At 42.6% G+C, this 14,163-nt stretch overlaps 1 protein-coding gene across 2 annotated transcripts in view; it reads right to left on the reverse strand.

Moving 5' to 3' along the window:
- The window catches only part of MDGA2 (MAM domain containing glycosylphosphatidylinositol anchor 2), a 431,166-nt gene that overhangs the window by 10,496 nt on the left and 406,507 nt on the right, over nt 1-14,163 (reverse strand). For both annotated transcript variants that reach the window (XM_044272149.1, XM_044272148.1), the window contains exons 13-14: nt 9,130-9,285; nt 8,805-8,963 (exon numbers count right to left, since the gene is read on the reverse strand). In XM_044272149.1, coding sequence (XP_044128084.1) covers nt 8,805-8,963; nt 9,130-9,285 — 315 coding nt within the window. The remainder of the gene's footprint in view (nt 1-8,804; nt 8,964-9,129; nt 9,286-14,163) is intronic.

Here is a 14,163-nt window from a genome sequence, read left to right on the forward strand (position 1 = left end):
CATAGTCTCACTGTCCTTACAGTAAAGAGTCCATAGTCTCACTGTCCTTACAGTAAAGAGTCCATAGTCTCACTGTCCTTACAGTATATAGTCCATAGTCTCACTGTCCTTACAGTAAAGAGTCCATAGTCTCACTGTCCTTACAGTAAAGAGTCCATAGTCTCACTGTCCTTACAGTATATAGTCCATAGTCTCACTGCTCTTACAGTAAAGGGTCCATAGTCTCACTGCTCTTACAGTAAAGAGTCCATAGTCTGACTGCTCTTACAGTAAATAATCCATAGTCTCACTGCTCTTACAGTAAAGAGGCCATAGTCTCACTGCTCTTACAGTAAAGAGTCCATAGTCTCACTGCTCTTACAGTAAAGAGTCCATAGTCTCACTGCTCTTACAGTAAAGAATCCGTAGTCTCACTGTCCTTACAATAAAAAGAGTCCATAGTCTCACTGCTCTTACAGTAAGAGTCCGATAGTCTCACTGCTCCTTACAGTAAAAGAAGTCCATAGTCTTACTGCTCTTACAGTATAGAGTCCATAGTCTCACTGCTCTTACAGTAAAGAATCCATAGTCTCACTGCTCTTACAGTAAAGAGTCCATAGTCTCACTGCTCTTACAGTAAAGAATCCATAGTCTCACTGCTCCTTACAGTAAAAGAGGCCATAGTCTCACTGCTCTTACAGTAAAGAATCCGTAGTCTCACTGTCCTTACAATAAAAGAGTCCATAGTCTCACTGCTCTTACAGTATAGAGTCCATAGTCTCACTGCTCTTACAGTAATAGAGTCCATAGTCTCACTGCTCTTACAGTATAGAGTCCATAGTCTCACTGCTCTTACAGTATAGAGTCCATAGTCCTCACTGCTCTTACAGTATAGAGTCCATAGTCTCACTGCTCTTACAGTATAGAGTCCATAGTCTCACTGCTCTTACAGTAAAGAGTCCATAGTCTCACTGCTCTTACAGTAATAGAGTCCATAGTCTCACTGCTCTTACAGTATAGAGTCCATAGTCTCACTGCTCTTACAGTAAAGAGTCCATAGTCTTCACTGCTCTTACAGTAAAGAGTCCATAGTCTCACTGCTCTTACAGTAAGAGTCCATAGTCTCACTGCTCTTACAGTAAAGAGTCCATAGTCCTCACTGCTCTTACAGTAAAGAGTCCATAGTCTCACTGCTCTTACAGTAAAGAGTCCATAGTCTCACTGCTCTTACAGTACAGTATAGAGTCCATAGTCTCACTGCTCTTACAGTAAGAGGGTCCATAGTCTCACTGCTCTTACAGTAAAGCGTCCATAGTCTCACTGCTCTTACAGTAAGAGTCCATAGTCTCACTGCTCTTACAGTAAAGAGTCCATAGTCTCACTGCTCTTACAGTATAGAGTCCACAGTCTCACTGCTCTTACAGTACAGAGTCCATAGTCTCACTGCTCTTACCGTAAGAGTCCATAGTCTCACGCTCTTACAGTAAAGAGTCCATAGTCTCACTGCTCTTACAGTAAGAGTCCATAGTCTCCTGCTCTTACAGTAAAGAGTCCATAGTCTCACTGCTCTTACAGTAAGAGTCCATAGTCTCACTGCTCTTACAGTAAGAGTCCATAGTCTCACTGCTCTTACAGTAAGAGTCCATAGTCTCACTGCTCTTACAGTAAGAGTCCATAGTCTCACTGCTCTTACAGTAAGAGTCCATAGTCTCACTGCTCTTACAGTATAGAGTCCATAGTCTCACTGCTCTTACAGTAAGAGTCCATAGTCTCACTGCTCTTACAGTAAAGTCCATAGTCTCACTGCTCTTACAGTATAGAGTCCATAGTCTCACTGCTCTTACAGTAAGAGTCCATAGTCTCACTGCTCTTACAGTATAGAGTCCATAGTCTCACTGCTCTTACAGTAAGAGTCCATAGTCTCACTGCTCTTACAGTAAAGAGTCCATAGTCTCACTGCTCTTACAGTATAGAGTCCATAGTCTCACTGCTCTTACAGTAAGAGTCCATAGTCTCACTGCTCTTACAGTATAGAGTCCATAGTCTCACTGCTCTTACAGTAAAGAGTCCATAGTCTCACTGCTCTTACAGTATAGAGTCCATAGTCTCACTGCTCTTACAGTAAAGAGTCCATAGTCTCACTGCTCTTACAGTAAAGAGGTCCATAGTCCTTACGCTTCTTACATAGAGAGTTCCATAGTCTACTGCTCTTACAGTAAAGAGTCCATAGTCTCACTGCTCTTACAGTAAAGAGGTCCATAGTCTCACTGCTCTTACAGTATTAAGAGTCCATAGTCTCACTGCTCTTACAGTACAGAGTCCATAGTCTCACTGCTCTTACAGTAAGGGTCCATAGTCTCACTGCTCTTACAGTAAAGAGTCCATAGTCTCACTGCTCTTACAGTACAGAGTCCATAGTCTCCACTGCTCTTACAGTATAGAGTCCATAGTCTCACTGCTCTTACAGTATAGAGTCCATAGTCTCACTGCTCTTACAGTATAGAGTCCATAGTCTCACTGCTCTTACAGTAAAGAGTCCATAGTCTCACTGCTCTTACAGTACAGAGTCCATAGTCTCACTGCTCTTACAGTATAGAGTCCATAGCTCACTGCTCTTACAGTAAGAGTCCATAGTCTCACTGCTCTTACAGTAAAGATTCCATAGTCTCACTGCTCTTACAGTATAGAGTCCATAGTCTCACTGCTCTTACAGTAAGAGAGTCCATAGTCTCACTGCTCTTACAGTACAGAGTCCATAGTCTCACTGCTCTTACAGTAAAGAGTCCATAGTCTCACTGCTCTTACAGTATAGAGTCCATAGTCTCACTGCTCTTACAGTAAAGAGTCCATAGTCTCACTGCTCTTACAGTATAGAGTCCATAGTGTCACTGCTCTTACAGTACAGAGTCCATAGTCTCACTGCTCTTACAGTAAAGGGTCCATAGTCTCACTGCTCTTACAGTATAGAGTCCATAGTCTCACTGCTCTTACAGTAAAGAGTCCATAGTCTCACTGCTCTGACAGTATAGAGTCCATAGTCTCACTGCTCTTACAGTATAGACTCCATAGTCTCAGTGCTCTTACAGTATAGAGTCCATAGTCTCACTGCTCTTACAGTAAAGAGTCCACAGTCTCACTGTCCTTACAATAAAAAGAGTCCATAGTCTCACTGCTCTTACAGTAAAGAATCCATAGTCTCACTGCTCTTACAGTAAAAGTCCCATAATGTCGCTGTTCTTACAATAAAGAGTCTCATGGTCTCACTGCTCTTACAGTAAAGAGTCCCTTCATTATTATATTTATACAAAACTGTTTCTTTGCCTGTCATATATTTTTTAATGAAGGACAAATGCAACTTCTTATCATGTGAGTGGGAAAGCTTAAAGGGCAGGGACCCCAAATCTAGTTATTAGTGTGGGGCTTAAATGCCCTTTTGGCCTTCGGTACCTTGTATCATGAGTTTATGTCACAGAAAGAGAACCTAAGACTGGAATGGCTATGGTTAATCCAGACGAGAACTCCGGCTTCTTTTCTCTACGGACTGAAAGAAACTGCACATCGAAAGCCAACAGACAGAAAAAATCTGAAACCATCGATCATCAATGGGGATCAGGGACAAACATATTGACAAGATGCAGGTTGAGAATTTCACTGAATCTAAATCTTCGTTTCACTGATTCAGGTGTGAAGAGATCGATAAAGGAGAGAGATGGATGAGAATTGATCAGGAGCTCCAGCAGCAATAAGAGACTGATGACGTATCGGGCCAGACAGTAAACAGGATTAATGGCCGCTCTCCGGGTCTTTTATTACGGCTTCTCCGTTCCACATCCTCGCTTTTACAGAACTGCAGTAACTTTCTTTTCTTCCCTTTTCTTGCCAAGTTTCTTCATTTGAACACACTGGCCTTAGGATGCTCGGCCTACGGTGTTACACAGTGCTCATCATGTGACTCTGCAGAATGGGGGTACCACAGATGGTGTGACACCTGAGGCTTCAGACCACCAGAAGTATTAATCATATAATCATATACACGACCTATGCAACTAAAGTAATAACTGGATAGGCGGACTACAGATCCCAGAAAGATTATCAAAATTAGGGTCATTTAGTTTAGAATAAAGACGACTTAGGGGAGATCTAATTACTATGTATAAATATATCAGGGGTCAGTACAGAGATCACTCCCATTATCTATTTATCCCCAGGACTGTGACCGTGATGAGGGGACATCCTTCTTCTATGTCTAGAGGAAAGAAGGTTTGTCCAGCAACATAGAAGAGGACTCTTTACTGTAAGAGCAGTGAGACTATGGACTCTTTACTGTAAGAGCGGTGAGACTATGGACTCTTTACTGTAAGGACAGTGAGACTATGGACTCTATACTGTAAGAGCAGTGAGACTATGGACTCTATACTGTAAGAGCAGTGAGACTATGAATTATTTACTGTAAGAGCAGTGAGACTATGGACTCTTTACTGTAAGAGCAGTGAGACTATGGACTCTTTACTGTAAGAGCAGTGAGACTGTGGACTCTTTACTGTAAGAGCAGTGAGACTATGGACTCTATACTGTAAGAGCAGTGAGACTATGGACTCTTTACTGTAAGAGCAGTGATACTATGGACTCTATACTGTAAGAGCAGTGAAACTATGGACTCTTTACTGTAAGAGCAGTGAGACTATGGACTCTATACTGTAAGAGCAGTGAGACTATGGACTCTATACGGTAAGAGCAGTGAGACTATGGACTCTATACTGTAAGAGCAGTGAGACTATGGACTCTATACGGTAAGAGCGGTGAGACTGTGGACTCTATACTGTAAGAGCAGTGACACTATGGACTCTATACTGTAAGAGCAGTGACACTATGGACTCTATACTGTAAGAGCAGTGACACTATGGACTCTATACTGTAAGAGCAGTGACACTATGGACTCTATACTGTAAGAGCAGTGAGACTATGGACTCTGTACTGTAAGAGCAGTGAGACTATGGACTCTATACTGTAAGAGCAGTGAGACTATGGACTCTATACTGTAAGAGCAGTGAGACTATAGACTCTATACTGTAAGAGCGGTGAGACTATGGACTCTTTACTGTAAGAGCAGTGAGACTATGGACTCTTTACTGTAAGAGCAGTGGGACTATGGACTCTGTACTGTAAGAGCAGTGAAACTATGGACTCTATACTGTAAGAGCAGTGACACTATGGACTCTATACTGTAAGAGCAGTGAGACTATGGACTCTATACTGTAAGAGCGGTGAGACTATGGACTCTTTACTGTAAGAGCAGTGAGACTATGGACTCTATACTGTAAGAGCAGTGAGACTATGGACTCTTTACTGTAAGAGCAGTGAGACTATGGACTCTATACTGTAAGAGCAGTGAGACTGTGGACTCTTTACTGTAAGAGCAGTGAGACTATGGACTCTATACTGTAAGAGCAGTGAGACTATGGACTCTTTACTGTAAGAGCAGTGAGACTATGGACTCTATACTGTAAGAGCAGTGAGACTATGGACTCTGTACTGTAAGAGCAGTGAGACTATGGACTCTGTACTGTAAGAGCAGTGAGACTATGGACTCTGTACTGTAAGAGCAGTGAGACTATGGACTCTTTACTGTAAGAGCAGTGAGACTATGGACTCTTTACTGTAAGAGCAGTGAGACTATGGACTCTATACTGTAAGAGCAGTGAGACTATGGACTCTGTACTGTAAGAGCAGTGAGACTATGGACTCTTTACTGTAAGAGCAGTGAGACTATGGACTCTGTACTGTAAGAGCAGTGAGACTATGGAATACAGTTGTAATGGTGAACTAAAACAAGTTGCAAAGGGGGCCTAATGTACAGATGTAGCAGAGCTATAATTGACTGCGTTAAACATTGAAGCCATTGAAATCCAGTAAAAAAGTCCATTAACATTTTCTTGCCATTATTTACTTAACGCATTAACTATCAAGTTTAGCTCGGCTACATCTGTATTTCTGGAGTGTGATAATAATATTACAGGTTATAGTTTTTAGATTTCTGCACAAGGTTGATCGTTGATCCAGGGAGTTCTTCTGATGCCTGATTGGAGTTGGTAAGAAATTTTGTTTCCCTAAAATAAAGAAAATAGGCTTCTTCCTCATGAGTTTTTTTTTTTGCCTTCCTCTCGATCAACTTCGGGATAACAGGCTGGACTGGATGGGCAGATGCCTTTTTTTCAGCCTTACAAACCATGTGACTATGTGCCATGTAGGGTTTTTTGTCTTCCTCTGGATCAACGCAGTAGGATTATAGATTGGACTTAATGGACCTGAGTCTTTTTTCACCCTCATCAGCTGTGTTGTAGAAATGTTATTACGTACAAAAAGTGAGAGTAAGGCTACATGCACACGACCGTATGTGTTTTGCGGTCTGCAAATTGCGGATCTGCGAAAAAATAAAAACGGATGACATCCGTATGACATCCTTTTTTTTTTTTTGCGGATCCCTTGTAACAATGCCTAAAACGGACAAGAATAGGACATGTTCTATTTTTTTTGCTATGGAATGGACATACTTTGCGGACCCATTGAAATGAATGGGTCCGCGTCCTATCCGCAAAAAGAAAAACTGAACCGACAAGGAAACAAATAACGTTCGTGTGCATGTAGCCTAAGTATGATAAAAAAATGTAAGATGTCAGGTTCCCTTTAAAGCGTAATGAGAAACTAGAGCACGAGGTGTGAAATCCACTGCTGATGGAGACAGAACAATATAAACTGGATGGATGGCTACCCGAGCCACAACAAAGCACCTGCTGCTATCAAGGAGCTCAGTAATCATCACAAGTATGATTTGCCATTTGGAAAAGTGCTAATGAGTCTTATAATTGATTGCACTAAATAGTTGTCTGGCACAACAACGAGCGCAAAATACACCCAAACCATCGGAGAGCCTGGGCATGGGTGATTGGCCATCATTAGGTGGAACGCAGATGACTAGCTGTAGTAGGCATTCTATCATGATGGATTCATTCCAATATTCATAACAACACCTGGAAGGTTTCCTTTTATTTCAGATTTTTTTTCTTAGCTTTTTTCGATAGGAATGACCAAGTTGATCGATGTACAGGCATCTGATACTTAAGCATTAACTCAGGACTTTAGAGTTGGCCGATTTCCAAAACGCCAGATGTGACCGGGCTCCTTTTGGTTACCGGGGAGTGGACATTAACTTGACTCATGCAACTCCCTTGCTTTCCATCGGGAAATGTGTGAGTCATGGCAATATGAAAATGTTAGTGCGTCTCATGGGCGAAGTCTCTAGCGCTCTAGCCCAAGTGAAATCTGATGTCACCCACAGGGTAGCTGTCCACTAGGTATTGAGTTTTATGACACTCTTGACCATGGTATAAGGATATCATATCATGGAATTTAATATGAACAATAACACTAGCATGGCTAGGCTCCTAAAATCCAACGAAACACCAGATGAATCCCATCTTCCTTCTGGAGGTTAGGTTTCTGCATCTGTCATTATAATTCCCTTGACCATTATAGAAGTACTTGTGTTGACTACCTAAAAGTGTCCAATAGAATGTTCATACTCATGTTCCTTGGAAAGGAAGGTATTTACTACACATGGATCTTCATGGCCTTTTGGTCAGTACCAGACACTGGATACCCATGAGCTCAAAATATATTATGGATAAGCAAATTTCCTAAACTTGATTTACCATGGATTTGTCCAAGTCGACCAAGAAATTCGATTGAGGTACGAATCAATTCTACATTAGTCAAAAGTGCTTTATCAGCCGGAAAAATCTCTCTCTCTCAAAATTCTAACCAAACAAATATGAAGGAGTTCTGACTCTCCAGAATCAGATTTTTTTGGGGCACTTCATATTTGGGCACTTCAATTCGCTCATTTTTGGTTGTCCACAAGTCATGGTAAAATCACAGCCTACAGGAGACAAGGCGGAGGGTGACCTCCCAAGCATGACAAATATTCCAGCCAGGTCAGTTTTTTTTTTTTTTTGCATTGGTTGCAAGGCCAAGAAGGACCTTGTTTCCCTTAGGGAAACATTGAGGTTGTGGTAATGCCACAATTTATCCATGATTCACGGGCAACCAAAAGTCACTGTTTAGGCCTTGCTTTAATGGGACATTCCAACTTTTAGATATTGAGGACCTCTTATTGATGACCGGCACACCCCACCAATCAGCTGTTTTTAGTGGCCACTTGTAGCAGAAACTAAACAGTGGATGGAACAGAAGGCTTCATAAATTGTGTCGTGGCTGTGCATGGTTACATTCAAGTCAATGGCAGCTGAGCTGCAGTACCCCGGCACGGCCACTGCACTATAGATGGAGCCTTTTGCCTCCATCCACTGTTGAATTTCCAGAGCTAGCAACTGCTGAAACATCTGATGGGTGGGGGTGCCGAGTATTGGACAACCACCAATCTTATATTGATGACCTACCTGGAGGGTAGATCATCAATATCTAAAAGCTACAAAACCCCTTTAATCTGCTTAAGTTAAGCACTGCCAACACAAAACCAAGAGTGACCAAGAATGTTGTCATTTTCCCTTGAAGTGGTTTTTATATAGATCTAGTTCTAAAAAATTAAGGTTAACATTTTTGAATTGTTTTTTCAAGTGAATACAGGAAGCACAGAATTAGCTTTTTTGAGAAGCAAATTGAAAGGGGAACGAAATATGGCTTCCAGTTGTCCATTTTTCTAAGATATAATTACAGTTCTATCACCCCTGCCAAGCCTATGTTAACAATGGCTGTTTTTGAAGATATTTTTACACCAGTGTAACCATATCTTCTGAGGAATAACTTACCTATATGTCTTCCATACATGTGGTAGAAAAAGCTAAAACAATAAGCTGTATTGCCGGACCCATATGGGTTCTTCTGTGCGATGTTAAAGACTGGGCTAAGTAGTCGGGCCTTTTCTCCTTCCAAGCGGGGGCGAGATGTCTCAATGTACATGTAGAAGCCTAGAGGAGGAGAATGTATTTGGACACTGCTGAACTTTTGAAAATTATTGAAAATATATTTGCATATGGTGGAAACTAAAAATTATGAGAAACTTGTGGCCATTTTCCAAATTGGTAACGAATAAGTGAAAGAATTCCTATATATCTTCAACTGGGGGACAATTACCTTGCTTGGATCCTCCGGCATCTGTGGTGGGCCCTGTGTTTGGTGTGTACCTAGTATCCCTTGTGCTGGCACTTTGCTTTGTCCAGTCAAAAATATCGGTGTCATCCTGGGTGAACAAGCAGATGTTACCATCTTCAAATCCACAGTGAAACTCCCCTACAAGAAATCCAGACATTTAAGATTTAGTGAAGGAGACTGAAAATTTGACTTATTCACATTTAAGGGATGATGAGCATAAACCTCACTTGGAGTTGGAGATATTGGAGGTTGAAATGTCAAATGTTCATTAGTCCCTATTGCTACTCGGAAGCCAAGAGCTGACATGCCAAAAACATTACATAGATGTCAAATGGACCTATCAGAGCATCCTACCAATGTTTTTGAATTTTTTTTGTACGATTTAGACTGGACTTTCTAGATGGTCCAAGACATGGTGGGTGAAGGATCATAAGTAGTGTTGAGCGAGCAGGCTGCCAGCTTCCTTACCGCGCCTGCGCTGAATACTGAACGGCACGAGATTTCACCAGTGCACAGGGCTGGCAGACGGATGTGAGCGCTGCCTGGCCCTGTCAATCAGGATTTGGAGGGAAGCAACAAAGGTGGGAGAACGGAGCCTCTAGGAGCAGGAACAATGCCCCCCCCCCCCCGCTCCTAGATTTTTCCATTGAAGATCATTCGCACTGTGAGAAGTATTATATCGTCATGCTCATGTTATAAGAGGTGAAACCCACTGCAAAAATATCGCGAACATGTAGGCAATCTACAGCATGTCCTGAAATCTGCACAGACTTTACTGCACTTTTACATGCAGAGTCCATTGGAAAAATAGGACCATGGGGACCCTATAGCATATTTTAATTGGAGCCTCCCTTCTCCAATTGGATCTTACATCTTCTTTACTGCCATAGGCCATTCAGTGCCTTCAATTATGAATGGGTTGGGGGATGCTTAATGCCCCCAGAACTGACAATGCTACCAGTGGGGGTACTTTCATATTGCATATGGCAGGGGTGGCCAACCTGAGGCTCTCCAGCTGTTGCAAAACTACAATACCCAGCATGCCCACACTGCTTATAGCTATCGGCCTACAGCAGGGCATGGTGGGAGTTGTAGTTTTACAGCAGCCGGAGAGCTGCAGGTTGGCCATCCCTGGCATATGACCTGTCTCTTTGGGTGAAACATCACTGGTGACATCATCTCTGCAGATAAGAAGCGATTCAGTCTTGCGTGTTCATGGCCGCAGTTAATGCGATTGCTTCCGTTCCTGTACACACAGGTCGCTCATTTTCTTCAGGTAATTATTGTTTTCCTATAGGGGTTCTACACGGAGACTAAAGAATGGTTGCCTATTCTACTTGATGTGAAGCCTTCAGCGCTGGAACGTGCAATTATTTTAATCACATACAAGCAATTACCAATTTATTTTTGGCTCTCGAGCTGATGGAAGTAGAAGCCGCCTGGTAGGTGGTAATTCTTCTGCTATACATATTGATATAGGGCGTGTGATACTAACAGCGTCCGCCAGCGGGGGACTTCAGACGGGGGCTTTAATGATGGGATCCGCCGCGCCGCTCGGCATCTCAGGTATTTTATTGACATGACAGATGAATCAGATCATCTTCTTTACATCCGGATAGCGAAAGGTCAGACTCTCAGCTTGTCTGTGACCCCAAAAAGTGCAAACAATCCAGAGCTCAGCACGAACCGCGGAAAGATTAATAACAGCTTTACACGATTAAGGATGTTTGTAGATGTGGGCACGAGTTTATTCTATGGATCCTACGCCCAGACGTGGTTCCTATAGAAATGCTCTTAAAGGGGTTGTCCAGCTTCTTAAATTTTAAAAAATAAAAACACCCAGAATTAGTTCCTGCGGGAATGTTCTTAAAGGGGTTGTCTGACCACTTAAAATGTAAAAATAAAAACACTTGGAACGCTTTAAAAGGATAAAAGGAACAATACTCCCCTTATCAATCCGTGCCAGTCCTGTACCAACGCTGCCGGGGTCCCTCTGCGGTCTCTGTATTTCCTAGTCAGCAGATTTGTCCCTATGACGCCGGCTGACCTGTTACATGTGCGCTCGGCAGCCAAAGGCATCTGTGTTGGTCCCATGTTCATATGTGCCCGCATTGCTGAGAAAAATGATGTTTTAATATATGCAAATTATGCAAATGAGCCTCTAGGAGCAACAGAGGCGTTACCATTACACCTGGAGACTCAGCTCTCTCTGCAACTGCTGCGCCCTCTGCAGTTTGATTGACAGGGCCAGGCAGTAAAAACGTCAATACTCTTCGCCCTGTTAATCAAAGTGCAGAGGGCGCGGCAGTTGCAGAGAGAGCTGAGCCTCTAGGTGTAATGGTAACGCCCCTGTTGCTCCTAGAGGCTTATTTGCATATAATAATACATCATTTATCTCAGTAATGCGGGCACATATGACCATGGGACCAACACAGACGCCTTCAGCTGCTGAGCGCACATGTGACAGGTCCGCCGGTGTCATAGGGACAAGCCTGCTGACAGATGACCTTTAAAACAATTTGAGTATTTTTTTTTTTTTTAGTTAAGTTGCCAGACAACCCCTATAAATTAATAGTAGTCATGGTCTGCAATTTGAGACCCCCACAGAACAGCAGAGTAAAGGATCCTCCGTATTATATATCAGGGTACAGCCAAGCATGCATGTGTTGGGAATGGGAGAGGAGAGAAAGCCACTGCGTGAAAACACCTTCCTGAAATCCAACATGTCCGACCCATCTCTTCCCCAACATCTGCCTCTCGGCGCCCATACACATTAGACGGTTTGCGGATAATGTGTACGGCCATCTTTAGGTTGTATTAACAACTAGTGAGAAACAACCACTACTATTATGCACGTTTGTAGCAGTGCAGTGACCTAACAGGGGTTAATAATTTCTAAAATTCATTTATTTGTGTTGGTGTTGTTGCCAGGGTGCTGTGCTGGTCATGCCCCTGACCGGTTAGTTTTGTCAGCAATTATGTAGGGGACTAACCCTGAAAGGAAGCAGGAAAGAGATCCACAGATTGCTCAGGACCAGGTGAGTGCATGCACTGAGACAGTAAAGACAACATGGACTTTGTGTCACTGCCAGATCTCTGAGAAGTTCTGACAGACGTTCTTCAGTACTTCCTGCATGATGTTCTTTTGTTTTGGTTTCGCTTTGACATCTCTTCTCCCTCTCTCAGCTGTCATCTATTAGCAGTGATTGCCTCCCTTTATATCCCCTCCCATACTGCCTCACTTTGCGGTTTATACTACTTCCTGGAGTGTGCTCACTGCTATAAGTTTGCTACTGCTGGTTTCTCAGTAAGTCTATCCCTTTATTTGTGTTTTCCTGTTGGCTTGATTCTAGGTGACCCTGACTCCCTCCGTATTTAGTGCAGGGAGCCGGTGGTCGTGTCCCCTCACTATTATAGGGTTTTCAGGTGTCACTCAGTCTAGGTACGTGGACATGCAACTTTCTATCACAGAGATCTTTGCATGGGCTGAGCAGTCAGGGAGAGCTATAGGGCTTTAATAGGGTTCACCCTTTTGTTCCTTAGTTTGGGATCAAGTCAGTCGGATCTTTATTTGTTACTTCTTGTTTTCTGCAACACCATCCGTGACACTTTGCTGTATATGGAGTGGGTTCTAGCCTCTGGCGCTTATACATTTTTGAGAGACTTGTAGGCCCCTGGCAAATTTGGGAAGATTATAAAGTGTGTTTAGAATGAGACTCGGAAACTACTACTGCCACCATTGCCACTGCCACAGCCATTGGGAAAAGCAAGCTCTGTGAAATACCTCAGAATTGTGCCTGGTATATGCTTGTACTGCATCACCCATCATCCATGGTAAAAAGACTGTTCCTTGTTATCACTAAGCTGGGCTGCTCCTAACCTCCTGCCAAACATCTACCATCAAAGTTTAAGTTACATTTGGCCGATAAATATCTGCTGTGATAGGAAGCGAAACCGCACAACCGATCATTGAAATAGGGTAACAGTAAAGGCTCATACACCCAAACGTATTTTCTTTCCGTGTCCGTTCCGTTTTTTTTGCAGACCGTATTAGGAACTATTCATTTCAATGGGTCCGTAAAAAAAACTGAAGTTGCTCCGTGTGCATTCCTTTTCCGTATGTCCGTATTTCCGTACTGCAAATAAATAGAACATGTCCTATTATTGTCCGTATTACGGACAAAGATAAGACTGTTCTATTAGGGGCCGGCTGTTCCGTTCCACAAAATACGGAATGCACACGGACATCATCCATATTTTTTGCGGATCCATTTTTTGCAGACAGCAAAATACATACGGTCGTGTGCATGAGCCCTTAAGCTGATAAATTTGGATGTCACAAATGTAATATTTATACTAGAAGATGATCTTGGCTGATGAGGTCATGGTATAAAATAAGCCCCCCTCCCACTGTGATCCCAGCACCATGGAATATATAAATATATATATAGAAGCATAGAAAAGCTAATGAAAGAAATAAATTCAAAATTTCTGTTGGGGCAGAGGGCTGAGAACAGTTCACAAACGAGAAGAGAAATAATGAAAGGAAGGTGGATTTTAGAAGGAGGGAGACATAGCGAACATTCCGTAAAGTGCGGATATTCATAAAGTAGCGACAAAGGTCAGCCAGTGAACTTTTGTTCTTGCACTAAAAGCTCTGGACAATAAATGTCGATATCAGCTTCGTAACTCGACATCCACAAACTCTCAAACAAACTGCACTTTCAGATCTTAGAACTGCTTCAATAAACCGTAGAATGCTTACATCAATGGTACTTTTTAACCTTTAAAGGGGTTGTCCGGCCTATTAAAACGATTTAAAAATGGTGCAGAAGAGTGTTTAATAATAAAATCAATAATACCTTGCTGATCTCCTGCTGCTCCCGTTCTACAGCTTCCCCAATCCTCTTCTAGCTTCTACTTCCTGAGTCCCATTGACACAAAAATGGGACTGTTCATCCAATCCCTGTCTGAGGCAGGACACCACTGAGGCCAGTGATTGGTTGGGGCGGGGCA

The sequence above is a fragment of the Bufo gargarizans genome, chromosome 11 (genome assembly GCF_014858855.1).
Source record: "Bufo gargarizans isolate SCDJY-AF-19 chromosome 11, ASM1485885v1, whole genome shotgun sequence".
In the NCBI taxonomy this organism is placed as follows: domain Eukaryota; kingdom Metazoa; phylum Chordata; class Amphibia; order Anura; family Bufonidae; genus Bufo; species Bufo gargarizans.